The 20,467-nt window shown below is 36.6% G+C and overlaps 1 protein-coding gene across 1 annotated transcript in view; it reads right to left on the minus strand.

The window, feature by feature from the left end:
* Positions 1-3,488: 3,488 nt before the first annotated feature.
* The window catches only part of Rab1a (RAB1A, member RAS oncogene family), a 29,371-nt gene continuing 12,392 nt past the window's right edge, over positions 3,489-20,467 (minus strand). Inside the window, 6 exon segments of the mRNA XM_027934276.2 lie at positions 3,489-4,123; positions 4,126-4,309; positions 4,563-4,694; positions 7,237-7,332; positions 13,342-13,437; positions 16,484-16,556. Of these exon segments, the coding sequence (XP_027790077.1) occupies positions 4,080-4,123; positions 4,126-4,309; positions 4,563-4,694; positions 7,237-7,332; positions 13,342-13,437; positions 16,484-16,556 (625 nt within the window). The 3' untranslated portion in view covers positions 3,489-4,079.

Raw genomic sequence — 20,467 nt, forward strand, 5'->3', positions numbered from 1 at the left:
AAACTATATTCTTTTTGGTGCTTTTCCACAGAAAGCATGTGGCTTTGCAACTTTTGTTAAAATAAGATTTACAGTTACAGGCCTTGCCTCCCCTATGTCCAGTTTTAAAAAAAAAAAAAAAGACAAAGCTCCTAAACTCTTCTTCCTGCTGAGATTATTCACAGAAGGCTGCTTTGAGAAAGAAGGTTCCAAATACTTGGTATTCTCAGACACAAAAAGGGATCTAGTGAGGCTTAGTAAGTTCCTTTTTGAAAATTTTAGCCCTCAGTCTGCAGAAGAAAAGGGGTAAATGAATAGAACTTCTACAGATTACTTCGGGCAACTGTGACATCTTTTGCCATCTTCAGGGCTTGGGTCTCCACCTTCCTGGCCTAGTATCATAAAAGAAAATGTGTCTGGGAATTAGAGAACTGCCATTGTGCTTCAGCATGGCTAAGGAGCTAAGGATCAAACTTAGGGTATCTCTGGGAGGAGGATCCTGTCCCTCCACTCCTACTCCCTTGGAAGACTAGTGCAAGGTCAGGGAAGTGAATGGATAGGATCACACAGCCTGTTTCACTACAGAAACTAAAACTGTCAATAAAGGAAAAATGGGAATTCTTTGTTGCTTGGGAGTTGGCCTGTTAAGTACCTTGTCAGAAAAGAGAAAAATATGCATGGATATAAATATATTTGAAGCATTATCTTTAGCTTTTTGAAGCAAAGCAGTGTTTTGCTAGTGACCGCAGATTCTTTAAAAAAAAAAAAAGGCACTTAAAAAGTTTCTATTTTGACATTGAATGAATATCAAAGAAACAACATTAATAGGATCCTATTCAATGTGACTTTTCTGCTTCTGCTTCTAACATTTCTCAGACTTTACAGTCACTGGAAAATAGCTGTAAGTTCTAATAATGAAAAGTGAACCATTCAAAATTAACTAACTATTCAGGGCTGGGGTTGTGGCTCAGTGGTAGAGCACTCACCTTGCACCTGTGAAGCACTGGGTTCAATCCTCAGCACCACATAAAATTAAACAAAGGTACTGTGTCCATCTACAACTAAAAAACTATTTTTAAAAACACTAACTAATCAATAGTAGCTTCACAAAAAATAAGTTCTTAAAAAGGTAGGTATGCCCAGTGGACTCTACTTTTAAATACACTGGCATATTTTACCTTTTAGTTAATGTAGCTATAAAGTGGAACATGCCTTTCACTGAGTATGTTGCTGTTAATGAATTAAACCCACCCACTTAAATCAGTCTGTATTAGCATTAAAAAGTTGGGATAACCTTATAAAAACAAACTGGCCAGTATATCAATTGAATTCATATTGTGGCATTCTCAGTGTAATAACATCAGCTTCAGCTGACAGGATATTCCAAAATAACAGAATCTGAAAATTCCTACTTCCCAAGAAAATGGTAAGTGATAGATTTGTTCATCCTCTTTGAAATAAGGTGTGAAATAAGGTGCTAACTTTCTGAACCTGGCTCTAGCCACTGAGGAATATCAATATAACTGTTAATTTTACCTTCAGTTTGAGACCTCCCTTTACAACTCAAAAACAAATTGTTTCAACCTAGGAAGATGCTGGCCAGGTTAGATTCAAGTAGCCATCCCTTAATGATGAATGGAATTTGAATCCACAGTGGAGTTGCAAAACTAAAGGGTGGAATGGGTTTTTGTTGTGCATCCAGGGTGAAGTGCTAATAAATGAGAGACTGTTACAATACAGGGCTGTTCTAAAACTTAAACATGAGCATGAAAGGGTTTATGAGAGATACAGTGCAAAGGTAATGTACATGCTGAAGATTTCTTCCTATTCAAAGGGCAGACAGCGAGTTAACTGCTCAGACCATAATCACTATTACTCTGTAATGACTTCCCAGAGTGTGCCACAGCTCGGAACACTCTTCATTACCTAAGCTAATTTATGGCAGCCAGTTATATTTAAAACATAGCAAGTGATAATTCCCTTTATTTGTGAACAGGCCCATAGTAACCTTGAAATGTTTGTACTTGAAATAGGGTTAGAAATGGGAATTTGTTTTCCTCAAAACCATAATTATTGGTATATACATAAAAGCAAAGAGTGCAGCATGCTGAAATATGTTGTTGTCCCAATTTTTGACTGCCATGGGGGGAAGAACACTACAGTTCTCCCAAACTAAGTCTGTAGATATGCTTACATATTAAAGTAAATTCATGTAATGTTTTTCTGCTAACTCACCAAGAATAAGCTGACCATTTAAACATCTTTTGCTGTATGAAACTAAAGTGCATGGCATCACATTGTCTAGTATCAGTTTTGTATCATTTAGCTATTTTAGAAAATATTTTCTGAACTTTATACTGTATTGATAAGGCAAAAGAAACTTTTTTTTTTTAAAGCATTAAAAACAAGATATTCACCCAAATAACTATTGGTGACTTCAGGAATTTTGTCAGTTGCCTTATGTAAGGATGAATAGATCCAACAAGCACGTCTATAATACAAAGTAAACTATGATTTTATTGTGAAATTCTCATAGATGGAAAATTAAATTGAATATTTATTCTGTCCATTTCATTTTTACAATAATCTTACCACTTATTTTTGTACCATGTATTTCAATTGCCTGTTTAGTGAAAAATAAAAATTTAAAAAAAACTATAATTTTTGGCTTGTTTTTAACTTAAGTTTTCTCATTAAAGACCCCACAATAAAATGTGTTGCCAACAGCCACATCCCAAGCCCGTATGTGAAGAATGTTTTGGCTGTTGCTTCAACCTAAAGAAATAGTCCTTGACTTCTGTCACCTTAAAATGGTAGTGTCAGCAAAAGACTTGGTTTCCACAATAAAAATAAAAACAAACCCTAGAATCTTGAAGGTCCTATTTAACAAAATTTTCACACATGCAAAATTTCACTGAAATAAATATATTTTTCTCATTTATAATTCCCACCCAGCATTTATGTTTTCAGTTAATTTTTAGGGATATAATTTCTAAAATTAGGGCACTCAAGTTTCCTGCTTTCTCCTTTAATGCTTAAACTCTCCAACATGAGTTATACAATTGTGAAGGACAAAATAGTTGACATCTGACTCAGAGCATGGAAGAAACTTCAGCACACATTATCTGATCATTTGCCAATTACGAAGGGTGTGCCGCTCTTCACTGCTACCACAGATGAATTAACAAACTCTTGATCAGTGGAGCCATTTCAAATGATTATTTAGAGAAGCATCAGAGATGGTGGGGCTAGACAGCATACATTCTAAACTTGTTTTCCATACAATTTGAGCTTCTTGAACCACTAAAATTGATTAAATCCCTACACAGCACAGAAGCTGCCCTAGGTCATTTATCAGGTCTATAATCTAGAAGGCAAATAACTGGATGCTGCGCTACAGGTAGGTCTACAATGCCCTGGTTGCACACACAAATGGCTGTTTTCAGTATAATGCAAGGCTCTATTTCCCTTTAACCATAAGAATTAAAACAATACTTATCACCATACAGTTTGATATTACTTCCAATAAGTACAATATTTATTAAACATATCTTCAGTTGTTTTGTTACATAGTGTGCAACAAATTACAATATTCTGCAGCCACAAATTATATGCAGAGTATGAAGAAACTATTAATCAGATAGTGTAATCTTTCCATTTATAACTCTACAAGGAAGAACTAGCAAATCAGATCTTACATAGAACATCTCACTAAACTTTATGCATGGAAAGTGACAGACACTGGTTGTGCTGTTTGATACAAAATGGCTGAACTTCATCTTCAGAAGACTAAACCCGACATCTAAACATGCCAATATAAACATCAAAACAAAATATATTCTAACCAACCACGGGAAACAGTCTGGTATCAGGAAAAGCAACAAGGATTACACACATTATTTTATAAACCAGCACACAAAGGTTTAAAACAGTTCTGAAAATGAAGTTAGCTGTCTTGAGTCAAGGGAATAAAAAAAAAGTCAGTATTGACCATTTACAATCTCTGACCTTTGTGGAGACGGTAAGAATCTGTTGTAGTGCAGCTACATACAGTACAATTCAGGCAATTTTGTTTTTTCACTTGGGTTCAGATTGCAAATTCATTGCTGTGAGAAAAAGACGGAGGCAAATTTTAGCAGCAACCTCCACCTGACTGCTTGACTGGAGTGCTCTGAATTTTAACATTGGACTTCTCTGCGCCACCAGCTGTTGCTCCAGGGCCCATTCGCTTTTTAATCTCAGCTGCCATCGTCATGAAAGACTGTTCTACATTCGTTGCGTTCTTAGCACTGGTTTCCAAAAATGGGATTCCAAGGGAATCAGCAAATTCCTAAGAGAAATAAGACACAATGAACACTGAAAACCCTTTTTCAGTCCATTTCTGCCATATAAAATGGGAGTGAGGAGAGTCTAAAATTTCACTGGATCCAAAGACACTACATGTACAATTGTTGTCAGTATCCTAGTACACATTTTTAAGCATTAAGGTGGTTGGCTGTATGGCCATCATGTGACTTCATATCCATTCGTAATTAAAATTCAACAACTTCAAATTCAATTTGAAAATCAAACTTTAAACATACCTTTGCTGTTGTGTAGTCTACTACTTTCTTTGTGGTCAGATCACATTTGTTCCCTACCAACAACTTGTTGACATTTTCACTAGCGTAACGATCTATTTCCTGCAGCCACTGTTTAACATTATTGAAGGACTCCTAAAAAGACAGATATTTTTAAGAATGATCATACATACAATTCTGGACAGGCTTAAATATAAAAATATTAATAGAGGAAAATACAGCTTAACATTTAAACTAGCAAACCCAAATTGTTTTTGAGATGTGCAAATCGAATGTACTATAAAGCATAGTTTTTGAAATTCAATATAAAGTTTTGATTTATGAATAAGTGTTAAGTATTACTCCCAGATGCATCAAAAGATGCTATTTGGGCCAGTGCAGTGGCGCACACCTATAATCCCAACAGCTTGGGAGGCTGAGACAAGAAGATCACAAGTTCAAAGCCAGCCTCAACTGTGAGAGGCTATGCAACTCAGATCCTGTCTCTAAATAAAATACAAAAGAGGGCCCTGAGTTCAATACCCAAATAAAAAGGGCTGGGTATGAAGCTCAGTGGTGTGGTGCCCCTGAGTTCAATTCCCAGTACCCCCAAAAAAATTATTTGGGCTGGGACTGTAGTTCAGTGATAGAGGGCTTGCCTAACATATGAGGTCCTGGGTTTGATCTCCAGCAAAAAATATTCTTTTTTTTTTTTTAACATCTCAGTAATTTGAAGAGACTTTCGAACTTAGCACTCTTCCCCAGGTTTTCTTTTTTTTTTTTTTTAATTAATTTATTTATTTATTTATTTTAGTTCTCAGTGGACACAACATCTTTGTTGGTATGTGGTGCTGAGGATCGAACCCGGGCCGCACGCATGCCAGGCGAGCGCGCTACCGCTTGAGCCACATCCCCAGCCCCTTCCCCAGGTTTTCTGGAGATAGAATCTTGCTATGTTGCTCAGGCTGTCCCCAAATTATTGACCTCCCACTTTAACCCCTCCTAGTGAAGCCAGATTTAAAATTAGGTAGTCAGTGTAGTTAGGTAAATCGGGTCTAATATCGAGTGAAATCTAAAATGGAGGCCGTGTGGAGAATGACTCGGGAAAACACAGGACAACTCATGGAATGTTAATGAAGTCCCAAAAGGCCCTAGGCCAAAGTCCACCTCAAAGAAATGTTAATGAACAGCCCCCAGCAAAAAGGTGCTGACTCAGAAGTCCTTCCTGACCAGATTACTTCTTTGGCCCACCTGTGTCCCACCCCTCGGTCCTTCCCACCTACATTCCATCACTGAAAGAACTATAAAAAGGGGAGACAACATCCCTTCCACGGATTCCACCTCTTGGGTCCCCTTCTTCCTCCGGGAGAAGTCTTTTCTGCTGTCCTTTAATAAACTTCTAATTTCTACTCTGACCTTGCCTCGGCGTGCTTCTTTGGTGTTATTCTTCAACATTGGGGAAGCAAGAACTCGTCACCGGTCAACAGCGGTAACACTAGTATCTGACTGCAGGTGGGTGCTGTGCCACATAACATTTTTTCTCTATGCTTCTAATGGCACTGAATCTGAATCTAAGTGTAAAATATCTCCTTAATTCATAGCTGAGATGAGATTTTAAGATTTAGCATTTGCTACAAGAAAAATGAATTCCAGGGCTGGGAATGTAACTAGCTCAGTAGTGGAATGCTTGCCTAGCATGCACAAGGGCCTGCCACAAATAAAGGAAAATGAACTCCAATTTTATTAGGTTTTTATTCTTTCTCATAGGGGGAAAAAAAGTGATCCTGAAATCTGCTAAGTTTCTGATCAAAAGAAAACTTAATGGCCCGTGGACCACATTCTCCCCACATCTTCCTGATTTCTTTCAGACATTCACTCTACTAAAATCCTCCTATAGCATATTCCATTCAAATTCTGAACCATAACCAACACATCTCACTTTTGGCAATTCTGATAGGAAGAGTCTAATCACCAGGTATATTATTGTTTCTTTGTTTTTTAAATATTCTTTTAGTTGTAGACAGACATGATACCTTTATTTTATTTATTTTTATGTGGTGCTGAGGATCAAACCAGTGCCTCACATGTGCGAGGCAAGCACTTGCCACTGAGTCCCAACCCCAGCCCCAGGTATTCTGGTTAATATATAAAATAAAGATTGCAATACAAGAAACCATACAAGCCATAATTCCCTACAATTCTCACCTTAGATCATTTATTTATAGTTGATAATGACTGCCAGAGTCTCTTGAAAGTAAATGTAAAAATAATTACTAAATTGTCTATTTACTAAAGGTAAATAAATATCTAAATGATTCATTGGGGGAGACAGGGCAGTACTAGGAATCAAACCAGGACCTTGAGCATGCTAGACAAGAGCTCTACCACAGAGCTACATCCCAGTCCATGATTCACAGTTTTATTTGAAGAGAGTTGTGGCCTTTTTAAATATCAGGGATTGAACCCAGAAGTACTTAGCCACTGAGCCACATCTCCAGCCTTTTATTTTTTGAGACAGGACTCACAAAGTTGCTTAGGCAACTGGGATTAACAAACATGCACTACTGTGCTAAAGTGAGGAAAATCTTCTGCCATAAAAATAATATTGATGTCTTATATTAAAGTAAAAGAATCTGACATTAGTCAAATAGTAACTTCATGCTTTGTCACTGTAACACCATCTTCTCTTGGAACTTACCTGATCTGTCACATCATACACAACTATGATGCCATGGGCTCCTCTGTAATAACTGGAGGTGATTGTTCGAAATCTTTCTTGGCCTGCTGTGTCCCACTATTACAAAACAATCAAGAAACCAAACAGTTCCATTAAAACAGAGTTGGGGAAGGTTCAGAAGGGAAAACAATCTAGTTGTACAGATTATCAGGATGTGATATGGAAACAACAGTCCTTAATATTCATATTAAACTGCACTGCCTAATACATGGAAGTCCAGAAAAGAAAGTAATGCCTGCAATTTATCCCGTGGTAATGCTATCAAAATTATAAGCTCTTCGTGAGCACAAACCATGTTACGCTATTCATATTCTGTATAGCGCTTAACACTATGCTAGGCACACAGGTTGACTTGGTTAGGAAAGGGGCCCAAAGCCCCATGAACAGAAATACACCCTCATGAGGCAGAGTTAATGGCTAGCATGTTTTATCATCATAGAAAGAAAGAAAAGGATCTACTTCAGGTAACTACTCATCAAAATAGCATTTTAACCACTGCAGCCAGGTACTCTCTTAATCCTAGAAAAAGTAATGTATCAAAGACACTTACATTACAACATTAATACTGTGAATTTAAAAAAACTATTTTGAAAAATACCAAGAAGAAAACTCAATTTTTAAATTTACAAAGCCTTGGTTTTTATGCAAGCTCAGGGAAACAAGCACAAAATTGTGTAAATTATACCCTGGTTCTAATTCAGCCCCGATTACTGTCTCTCTATAAACATCAACATCCATGAACAAGGGGTTGCTGTTTCTCCTAGAGATAGCCTACATTCTCCTTTGAATGTGTTGGTGCTTTCCAAAATAAAAATGTGTGCATGTCTAGAAAAAAGGAGGGGGAAAAAAGGCCCTGTTTGTAACAGGATGATGGGCATTTTGTTTGCTCCTAAACAATGGCATCCTCTTTAAAAAGTGTATAATTAACCAGGCACCGTGGCCCATGCCTGTAATCCCAGCAGTTTAGGATACTAAGGCAGGAGAATCACAAGTTCAAAGTCAGCCTCAGCAATTTTAGTGAAACCCTGTCTCAAAATAAAAAATAAGGGCTAGCAATGTAGCTCAGTGGTATAGTGCCCGTGGGTTCTATCGCCAGTACCCAAGAGTATATAATTAGAATAGTTACTCTACCATAAGTTACTGATAGGGCTGGGGAAGTAGCTCTGTATTCTAACATGCCACAAAACCCCCCAGGGTTTGATCTTGAGCACATAAAAAGACCCCTGTAATTCTGGTAAAATTTAAAGACCAGCTGGATATTAACACATAAGTGTTAACTTTGTTAAATGTGATTTTAAAAAATAGTAATAAAGTAAAAGACAGTTGCATTCTGGAGCAAAGAAAAAAATCACAATGTCTTTAAATCTGGGGGGCAGGGCATGGTATGGGTATAGAGCCCAGGGGCACCTACCACTAAGCTGTATCCCAAGAGTTTTTTTTTTTAAATACCAGGGATTGAACTCAGGGGCACTCAACTACTCAGCCACATCCCCAGCCCTATTTTGTATTTTATTTAGAGAAAGGGTCTCACTGAGTTGCTTAGTGCCTCACTTTTGCTGAGGCTGGCTTTGAACGTGCAATCCTCCTGTCTCAGCCTCCCAAGCCATTGGGATTACAGGCATGTGCCACCGTGCCCAGTTATCTCAAGCCACTTTTATGCCACCGTGCCCGGTTACCCCAAGCCATTTTTATGATTTTTTTTTTTAATTTGAAAATAGGGTCTCACTAAGTTGCTGAGACCAGTCTTTTTTGAGAGAGAGAATTTTTTAATATTTATTTTTTAGTTTCGGTAGACACAACATCTTTGTTTGTATGTGGTGCTGAGGATCGAACCCGGGCCGCACGCATGCCAGGCGAGCGCGCTACCACGTGAGCCACATCCCCAGCCTCGAACCTGAAATTTTCCTGCCTCCTCCTCCCAAGTCACTGGGATCACAGGCATACAAGGTGGTGACCACACCTGGCTTGTAATTTATTTTAATATACTCAATTCTCAGAAGAAAAAAAAAATGCATATAATGAAGCAAATAATCGAAAAGATTAACAGTCATTATCTAAAACCAAAAACATGAGGCTTCATTTCTTTTTCTATCCAAATTACTAAGTCTGAGAGCTCAGAAGACTAATTTGAGCTATTGTTATCAATAAGGAGCCTCTAAGTTTTTAAGAATATCACTGGAGAAGCATGACCTCTGAAGTCAAGCCAACCTGACTACAAAAAAATCAAATCCAATTTCATGGTTCCTGTTAACACCAAAGAATCATTTACCAGTTTCTTCAGCTGTAAATCAAAGATGCCACTCATCTCATGCAACTGCTGAAGTTTAACTAATGTTTTTAAAATGCATGGCAAGGTTTGCCTGACTATAGAAGCTATTCAGTAAAATATTAATATTTCTTTCCCTTCCATGCCCAAAGACTCCTTTCACAAGACAGTATAAGAAAAGAAAGTTTTCTGACTAAAAGTTAACAAGGAATCATAGCTAACTAAAATAAGAAATGGCATCTAAAGAGTACTATTTCTGATGACTCTTTGCTACCCTGAAGATCTTCCTGACTCAGTATACCAACAGCACTAATAGTACCCTCTCTTATCACAGGGTAACTGTTTTTTCTCTTCAACTGAAACATGATCTTATGGCTGTTTTTCTCTGTAACTTCAACTATCCAATGCCTGGTATAAATGTAGGCGTTTCCATGTTATGTTCCATGAATGAATGAAAAATTACAGAAAGAGGCCTTTCTATGACTAGACTCCACCACCTATCCTATCCTACCCAATGTTTTGTAAAATGTTTCTTTAGGGAGGTTTGGGGAGGGGGGTGTTGAACCCAGAGGCACTTTATATCACTAAGCCACATCCCCAAACCTTACTTTTTATTTTGAGTCAGGGTCTCAATAAGTTGTTTACAGCCTCACCTAATTACTGAGACTGTCCTTGAACTTGTTATCTTCCTGCCTTAGGAGTCTCTGGGATTACAGGTGTGTACTACCCATGCCCAGCTAAAAAAAAAAAAAAAATCACTAATTTCATTAAAGACCTAGATGTCACAATTGAATAAGAAAAGCTGAAATGAAAACATAATTAAAATATAAGTCAACAGAATCAAGAGTGTGAAAGACCTAGAAGAATACCTGGAAAGATAAATGAAGCCAAACAAGATGAAATGTAACAGAGTTAAAAGTAAAATTCTGCATGCAGATTTTAAAAGCACTAGTCACAGAAATATAAGATAAAACCTTTTTCTTTGTTGGTACTGGGGACTGAACTTAAGGGTACTCAACCACTAAGCGACATCCCTAACTCTATTTTGTATTTTAGTTAGAGATACGGTCCCACTGAGCTGCTTAGCACCTCACTGTTGCTGAGGCTGGCTTTGAACTCGAAATCTCCTGCCTCAGCCTCCCCAGCTGCTGGGACTACAGACATGTGCCACCACACCCAGCTCTATTTTTTTTTTTTTTTTTAACTAAAAACAAACAAACCAAAATTTTAAGATCTGCATTACTAGGGTAGTATGGCTATTGGACAGCAAAAGTAAACTAACTTTCTTTTTATCTCCTCCAGGGGATTAATGATGAGGAGGGACATGAGCCCCTAAAGGCCAGAAAGAAAACTGTAATCTTGAGTTACAGGTTTTAAAAACATATGTTCCAACAAGGAATGGCTGACCAGCTTTAGAGACAGAAAGGTTGTGTGATAAGCTCAATCTACATGGCAGCCTGCACCAGCAGACAGGAATCAGTCTGATTCAGGTAGCTTCAAAAGGCAGAGAAATAAGATAAAGGAAACTGGCTTTAGCTCAATAGAATTAAAAATTAGGTTACAAATAGGAGTAGATGCTTTGAAAAATGATGAATTTCCCAAAAATTTAAAAACAAAAAAACGTAGTACCAGATATGGGAAGGAAATTCCTAATGAAAATGAAAGGCAGAATGAGTGACCTATAAGATCCTTTCCAGGCTGGGGATATATAGCTCAGTTGGTATAGTACTTGCCTCATATACACAAGGCCCTGGTTCAATCCCCAGCACCACAAAAAAAAAAAAAAAATCCTTTCCAGCCACTGTCAAGTAAACAAAATATGAATGTTTCACAAACATACACTCAAATCTTATGATGATATCATCACACTCATAATAATCCTTAGCTTATAGGCTTAGGCAGGTCTTTTTGCAGTATTCTCTACAATGGCACATACTCTAGCTATAATGTGAAAAATCAATATGGAAGGTAACCTATTCATTGGTTCAAAACATTTCAAAAGCTATTTCTGATAACTATATCCTTAGAGTATCAATATCAGTACCTGGGACTACAGACATGTGCCACTTTGTATTCACTTGTACCAAAATCAACAGATCTTTTCCCATGTACCTTCCTTTCCTCAATACAAAAATAATAATAAAAATAAATAAAATAATAAAAACCTATCAAACATCCATTTATCTGAACATGCATCAGTAACATCTAAATAGTACACAAAAGTTCAAAACAGGCATTCACATCTCTCATATGCACCTACAGAGCTACTACATTTGATTCTCACAGCTATCTTATAAATTGATAAAAAAGTCTGATGATACCTAATTTTTTTTTTTTTTAAGAGGTACTGCATATTGAACTCAGGGCTGCTCTACTAATGAGCTACATTCCCAGCCTCCACCTCCCGGCTTTTTAAGACAGGGTCTCACTAAGTTACTAAAGTCTTGAATTTTGAATTTGTGATCCTTCTCTCTCAGGAGTCATCTCCGGGAGGATTAAAAGTATGTGCCACAGTGCCCAACTCATCAGACTCATTTTAGAGAGGAAACTGAATTATCAAGGGAAATAAGTTAAACCCACAACTAACATAACTACCAGAACCGAGACAATAAATATAAACTCTTATTCAAAATTCAAGACTGCTTCCAGTTCACTGTGGCATCAACTCCAAGAAAAGAAGTTACTGGTTTTCTAGTTTATCTCATACTAATAGTCAACTCTAAAAGATACTGGCATTTATTTTTTTAAGTTCACATATATGTCCACAATGGCAGCACCAAGATCCATATTAAAGAAATACAAGTAAACTTACAACTGCCTGCATTTAATTGGAGGTTGGGGATTGATATGGGGGTTAGGATAACCTGGGAACACAACATACTGAAGACAGAGATATAGGTCACTTGGTTCTGCCAGTAACTTTAGCCAATCATTAAATCTCTCAGCATCCATTTTCTTAGAATAAAATGACCATGTTAATTTCATGGTCATTTTAGTCTGTTTCCTTCCAACCAAATTTTATGTTTCTATAAAATTGGTGCATAGTATACTATCTAAAAAAGTACAACAGAACTAAATAGATACTTCTTTTTTTAAAAAATAATTTTATTTATTTATTTATATATCTTTATTTTATTTTTATGTGGTGCTGAGGATCGAACCCAGTGCCTCCCGCTTGCCAGGGGAGCGCACTACTACTTGAGCCATATCCCCAGCCCCTAAATAAATACTTCTTTTCAACTAAACTACCTATGAAGTGCCTCTCCTAGGTTTCTTTTAATGTTCCACAGCACTCTTACAAAGTCATACAGAAAATGCTCAGTAACACTTTCACCATAGACAAAGTAACTTAGCTCTCCACCAATGAAAAGAAAGTGAGACTAAGACCAAGTTTGACTCTAAAATGTGAAATTCTCTGCCTTATAAAAATCCTAATTCTTGGAAATTATTTTTAGTCTAAACAATTATTCTACCATCCTATCACAGGTGCATGATTCTTACGATATTTTGAATCCAATTTTGTCAGTATTGAGAGGCCCCGAGTTCAGTCCCCAGCACAAAGGTCTGAACAAACAAGGAGGGAGGAAGAAAGGATAAGGGAGAGAAAAATGTCAATGAGAAAACTAATCCTAGGAAATTATAAGTATAAACAATTATTGTACCACACTTATCATAAATGCATGACTTAAAATACTTTTCTGTTCAATTTTGTTAGCATATTAAATATACATGTATAAAATAGTACATTCTAAATTTACCAAAAATTTTTCCAAAGGAATTTCCAGCTGAAAGCCACTTACTATTTGAAGCTTGATTGTTTTCCCATCTAACTCTATAGTTCTTATTTTGAAATCCACACCAATTGTGCTGATGTAGCTTTCTGTATATGTGTCATCCTGCAGTGGGAAAAAAGTTAATAATGAACATTGTTCAGTAAATTTTTAAATGTTTACTTTTACCTATAGTCAAAGTTTATTCTGTTTTTGTTTTTTGTGGTGCTAGAGATAAACCTCACACATGCTAAGCAAGCACTCTACCATGGAGCTTCATTCCTAACTCTGAAGTTAATAAAGTTTATAAAATGTTGACAAGAGCCCTCTACCCTGCTCTAGTACTCACTTCATGTTCTGAATACAAAGTGTTGACTAGTTAAGAGTAGTTTCTTTTGTCCTTAAGATTTTTTTCAATAGCAAATCATTTTGTTCCCAAATACCTTTTTACCAATTCCTTACACATATCATAAATAAAAATATTTTATAAGTGTGATTATAAATGATTTTTCTATTTATTCCATCCATACATCCACCTACCTACATTTATGAGATAGGATCTTGCAACATTGCTCACACTAGTCTCTTGAGCTCAAATGATCCCCCCAACCTCAGCCTCCCAAATGCTGGGACCACAGATGCATGCCCAATATAAATACCTTCTCTAATTGCTATCCAGCAAAACTCTTGCTCCCCACCCACCCAATTTATTCATCACAAAGTATGATTACACTTCACTCCCTCCTGGATTTTTTTGTTTTAAACAAATCAACTGTATTTGCTAGTTATGATTTTTCCCCCAGTACTGGGGACTGTACCCAGAGGTGGTCTACTACTGAGCCACATCCTCAACCTTTTCATTTTTTAAGACAAGGTCTTGCCAAGTTGCCCAGGTTGGCCAAGAAATTCAGATCCTCCTGCCTTAGTCTGCTAAGCAGCTGAATTACTAGTGTGCACCATAGTTATGGTGGGGTTTCTTTTGGCTGCACTAGAGATTGAACACATTGTACTGGGCAAGCTCTCTACCACTGAATTACTATGATTCTTTAAATTGCTATGTAAGGCGCAAAAGACTCACCCTTCTAAAGTATACAACTGGACTTTAGTATATAAACAAGTTTGCATAATTGCCACCAGTATTTAATTTCATAATATTTTATGACCCCAAAAGGAACCCTATACTCATTAACAGCCCCACAGCTCCTCCCTATTTCTACTTTGTCTCTGTAGACTTGAACATTATGGACATTTCACATAAATAGAATCACATAATATATGGTGTTTTGTGTCTAGTTTCTTTTACTTAGCATGTTTTCAAGCTTAGTCCATATCGTAATATATATCAGTACTTCATTTTTATGGATGAACAGCATTCCATTGTATGAATACAACACATTTTGTTTAACCACTCTTATATATCTGGGTTGTTTCCACTTTTTGCTTATTGTGAATAATGCTACTATGAATTTATGTATAACAGTTTTCATGTGAACACATTATTTGTCAATTTTTTAACCCAATGTTAAACTTTTAAATTTGCACCTGTTTCTCTAAAGTCATAACATTTTACTCAGAATGAAAACACTTTTAAGTGGGGGAAGGAAAAAAAAGTATTTTGTGAAGCCAGGTAAGGTGGTACATCATGCTTATATTCCAGCAACTCAGGAGGCTGAGGAAGGAGGATCGTAAGCTTGAGGTCAGCTTGGACAACCCAGCAAGACCCTGTCTTAAAATAAAAATTAAAAGGGTTGGGAATGTAGCTCAGTAGTAGAGTATATAAGAAAACGTCTAAAACCGAGTACAGTGGTGTACACCTGTAATCCCAGAGACTCAGGAGGCTCGGGCAGGAATATCTCAAGTTTGAGGTCAGTCTGAGCATCTCAGTGAAACCCTGTCTCAAAATAAAAAATAAAAAAGGTCTGAGGATATAGCTCAGTAGTCAAGCACCCCTGGATTCAATGCCCAATACTCCCAAATGAAGAAAAGACAATCTCACTCCATTTGAAAAAATGTCTGCCAGCTACCCAATTCTGCGTAACTACAGTTTATCTGTCAACTGGTTCTTTAATGTATAGAGGGAAAAACCCAACAACAACAAAAAAAATCTAATTCAACTCAAATCAACTACTCTAATACTTTTCTGAGACAACCAACACACCCTAGTATGCAGTGAAGTGCTTTATGTGTACTTCCTATTTCTTCACACGGGTCTTTAAGAATCAAATTTTTTTTAAAAATTAATTATTTTTACTATTTTTGTTAAGGACATTCTTAGGTGAAAATGGCTTTTCAGGGTGGGGGTGCATATCAATGCACAAAGGTGAAGAATATCATGACTGTGAGTACAGTTTGGTTTTTAACACTACCTTAATGTGTACCCAAGATGCCAGCAGCAGTTTTAGCCACCAATACTTTTGCACCATCACAGCAAATATCAGCACAGTGAAAAAGGTAAATGTTTTTTGTTGGTATAGTTCCTAATTAAATATTTACTTACGATTTAGGGGTGTAGCTCAGTGATAAAAGAGATTGCCTAGCATGCATGAGGCCCTGAGTTTGATTCCCAGCACCATAAAAAACAAATCTAACATTAGAATACTACTACAAAGACCCTGAGAGGGTCTTGATAACCCCTAGCAGTCTTTAGTCCATATTTTAAGAACCAAAGATCTATACAGTGAGAAGGGAAACATGCTAAATTAAAAGTAGTTTTTAATCATTAAAAATTAAGGAGACTGTGGATTGTATTATGCCAAAAGTCATATTTCTGTGAGTTTCTGCATACAGAACGCCATGCCATTCACTGTCCAACAAAGTTTCTACTAGGCCCTACTTTTTCTCTTTGTTCTATTAAAATTTAACTTGAAGGTTTCTTTTCATGTCAATTTCAACACAAGCCAACTATTTCCCCTTAACACCTATTAGAATGAACGACTGTGTGACTTCTACCAAAATATCAGACACTCTGATTTTATAACCACATTTTGGTATATTTCTTTAAAGGGCAACATTTATTTAACAATCCCAGTATACCACTAGGGATGTACAACTGCAGTTTTAAATGTATATTAATTCTGGAAGAAATAAATTTACTCAGAATAAAAACCTTTTTGTCTACATAGAAAATACAGCATTAACTGTATTATTATAAAGCATTTTAAATTCAACTTACTGCAAACCTAAGAAGGAGGCAAGACTTTCCAACCCCGGAGTCGCCAATCAGAAGTAACTTGAATAAATAATCACTGCAAAAAGAAAAAAAAAATCACATTAATAAAAAGTATATTGCATTGTAATTTCCATAATGATAAGAACATGGTTTCTAAAAATTTTAAAAACAACAACACATGGATAATATTAACAGCTCACTGTGAGGACTACAGCTCCTGAAAAACCCATGGGTGGCTTAAAAGAAGCCAAAACTAGAACCAAAAGCAACTCTTACTAAACATGACAGAATTACATAAAAGGAAGATAGTCAATAAAACCCATGTCACTGAGACCCCTGAACTTCCTCTTCCAAGGAAAGAATGAAAGGAAATATGTGATACACATTCCTGAAGAGCCCAAACAAATTCCAGCTCCTCTACAGAATTAGAAGAGAAAGTTAAATGTCTATTGTTCCAACCAATGAATGTATTAGGGTTTCCTTCAAATTCCAAAACCAAATCATTATTTCATGACATTCCTCCAATGAAAGGGATTTTATGATCCTTTCCCAGCATCCCACCTGGAATTATCCCTCAAAAAACAGATCATTTCTGAAAGACAATATTATAAACATTTTATGTTAGAAATGTGATAAAACCAAAGGTGATTTATTCAAGCTCAGAACTTTACCAACATTCTAAGCTTGTATTCAACTATCCTTCAAAAACACTGAAAGCTAGACTCTGCCTATGTCCTCTATTATTGCCAGGTCTAACTCAAAAACCAGCCCCCAAGAATTCCTCCTGGGACCTGAACACAACAATAGATTAGGACTCCCAAGAAATCTTTCATAAATCATTACCAACTCAGACAACTTCCATATGTTCTCAGCAAATTAAAAAAGAGCAGGGGTCTTAGCTCAGTGGTAGAGCACTTGCCTACATGTGTGAAGCACTGAGGTCAATTCTCAAGGCCACATATAAATAAAGGTCCATCAACAATTAAAAAAAAGTTTAAGAAACATTCAAAAGGACAACAGATCAAGAATTTACAAATTCTTTTTTATTTATAAAGTTTATATGGTTTTCAATTTTCTCATTTGTGTCAAAAATGAGAAAATTTTAGTTTTCTTTTTCTTTCAAATTTTCTCATTTTAGTTTTAAAAGCTAGTATCTACTTAAAGGTGAAAAACAAAAGTCACAAAATTTAAATTAGGTTATATTAGTATTATTTACATAAAATGTAAAACTTTTAGAACTGATTATCTGTGAATATTCACAGAATGTTACCTAGGTTTAGAGTAATAATGCATTATTTTAAATATCAATTTGGTTTTACCAAATTATGATATACTTATTGTTCCTAACTATAATTGAAGAATTTTAAAAAAAAGTTCTAGCAGTAGCAAAATAGACATACAAAAGGATATTAAAAGCTTAGAAATAAAGATATTGTGCCCACCTGAAACTAAAAAATAAATTTAAAAAAAAAAAAAAAGCTTAGTAAATCAGAAGCATTGTAGCTCAATGTTACAGTGCTTGCCTAGTACTTGTGAGGGCCCTGCATTCAATCCCTAATGCTACAAAAATTAAAACAAGAACAGAATGAATCATAGTATGAACTAAATAATTAAAATCCTTTCAATTTTAGATTATTTGAATAAACAACCTGAGTCATCTGTACTGAACCCCAAGGCAATAAAAGGACTGCATTAGGCCACAGATGATGTCTAAGGTATGGTACCTTAAAGATCAAATTCTCTACTTTCAGAGCAACCATAAGGCTGGAAAAAACATGAATACTTCCTAATTGTTACAAGTAACAAAGCTTCTAAAACTTAGATTTTAGTCTTAAGCAATGGTGCATGCCTACAACCCCAGCGACCTAGGAGGCTATAAAGCAAGAGGATTGTAAATTCAAGGCCTGCCTGGGCAACTTAGACAGTATGGCAAAATAAAATTTTTTAAAAGGGCTAGGAATGTACTGCAGTGGTAGAGTGCTTGCCTAGTATGCAGGAAGCCCCAGGTATGATCCCCAGTAATACAAAAAGGGAAAGCGAAAGGAAGGAGGAAAGAAAGAAAAAGAGTAAAAATCTTTAAGTCATTTTTTTCAGTTAATATTAAAGTTTTAAAAACAGTAATTTTATTCGAGATATTTGAGTTTTAGACATTTCTGTAACTATAATTTACAAAACAACAGTAAAACTGTCATAGAAAATATACAAACCTAGTAAGCTAGGTCCAGTGACACATGCCTGTAACAGCAGCAGAGACCTGGGAGCCTGAGGCATGAGGATCACCAAGTTCAAGGCCAACCTCAGCAACTTAGTGAGACCTTGTCTCAAAATAAAAACTAAAAAGGGTGGCTATGGAGGCTGAGACAGGAGAGTTCAAAGCCAGCCTAAGCAAAAGCAAGGTGCTAAGCAACTCTGTGAGACCCTATCTCTAAATAAAATACAAAAAAGGGCTGGGGATGTGGCTCAGTGGTTGAGTGCCCCTGAATTCAACTGTCGGTACCCCCCACAAAAAAAAAAAAAAAAAAAAAAAGGTTAGGGTGTACCTCAAAGGTAAAGCGCCCTTGTGTTCAATCTTTACTATACCCTCCCCTCACAATAAAGCACACAGGAACCAACCTGAAAATTCGCTCAATGAATAAGCCAAAATAATTTTGAGCCACAACCAGATATGGTGGCACATACCTATAATCCCAGCAACCCGGGAGAATGAGGCAGGAGGATTAAAAGTTCGAAGCCAACTTGAACAACGTAGTGAGGCCGTAAACAATTTAGGGGAGACCGTCTCAAAATAAAACATAAAAAGGGTTGGGGATATGTCTCAGTAGTTAAGCACCCATGGGTTCAATCCCTGGTACCAAAATAATAACATCAACAACGATAATTTGAACCACAAAGTAAACAACCATGTATTGCTGGATTGCAACTCAAAGAACAAATATCCTTGAATCTACACTAGTATAAATTAAATAAATGGGAGAAGAGGGGGCTGTGGCTGTAACTCAGTGGTAGAGCACTTGCCTCGCATGTGTAAGGCACTGGGTTCAATCCTCAGTACCACATAAAAATAAAGATATTTTTTAAATAAAATTTTTTTAAATGGGAGGAGACAAATCTTCCCTAATAGGAAAATTCCCATAATACATGTAGGAGAAATAGATCAATAGATCTCCACATTATTAACTGCTGTGTGGGCGATCTACTGCCAAGCGCTTTAATTAGTGGATAAAATTTAGAAGGAGAAGCAAGATACAGTGGTGCATGTGTGTAATCCCAGCTACTCAGGAAGCTGAGGCAGGAGGACTGCACATTCAAGACCAGTTTGGGCAACATAGTGAAATCCTATTTCAAAAATTTTTAAAAGGGTTGGGGATGTGACTCAGTGGCACAGCACTAGCCTAGCACACTTAAGGCCCTGGGGTCAATCAATCCCCAGTACCACAAAAATAAACCTTAAAGGAGAAACAGGATATTTGCATAGCAAAGAATGTCCCCCAAAGTGTTTATTTCTGGTGGCTTTAACATATCCCACAAGTTATTTGACTATTCCTCCCACAAGGAGGAGTGAACTGTACAATACTTGATTGATTTCTAATAAAGTGTTATCAAAAGGAGAAAATTGGGGCTGGGGCCATAGCTCAGTGGTAGAGCTAGAGCGCTTGCCTGGCACATGTGAGGCACTGGGTTCAATCCTCAGCACCACATAATAATAAAAATAAAGATATTGTGGGCTGGGGATGTGGTTCAAGCAGTAGCGAGCTAGCATGGCATGCATGCGGCCCGGGTTCGATCCTCAGCACCACATACAAAAACAAAGATCTTGTGTCCGCCGAAAACTAAAAAATAAATATTAAAAAATTCTCTCTCTTAAAAAAAAAAAGAAGATATTGTGTTCATCTCAACTAAAAAATATTAAAAGAAGAAAATAGTAACTTCACTGTGGAGAAACCTGACATTGCTTTAAGTATGTGGTGAAGGTGGGGCTGGGGATGT

The sequence above is a fragment of the Marmota flaviventris genome, chromosome 14 (genome assembly GCF_047511675.1).
Source record: "Marmota flaviventris isolate mMarFla1 chromosome 14, mMarFla1.hap1, whole genome shotgun sequence".
Classification (NCBI taxonomy): Eukaryota; Metazoa; Chordata; class Mammalia; order Rodentia; family Sciuridae; genus Marmota; species Marmota flaviventris.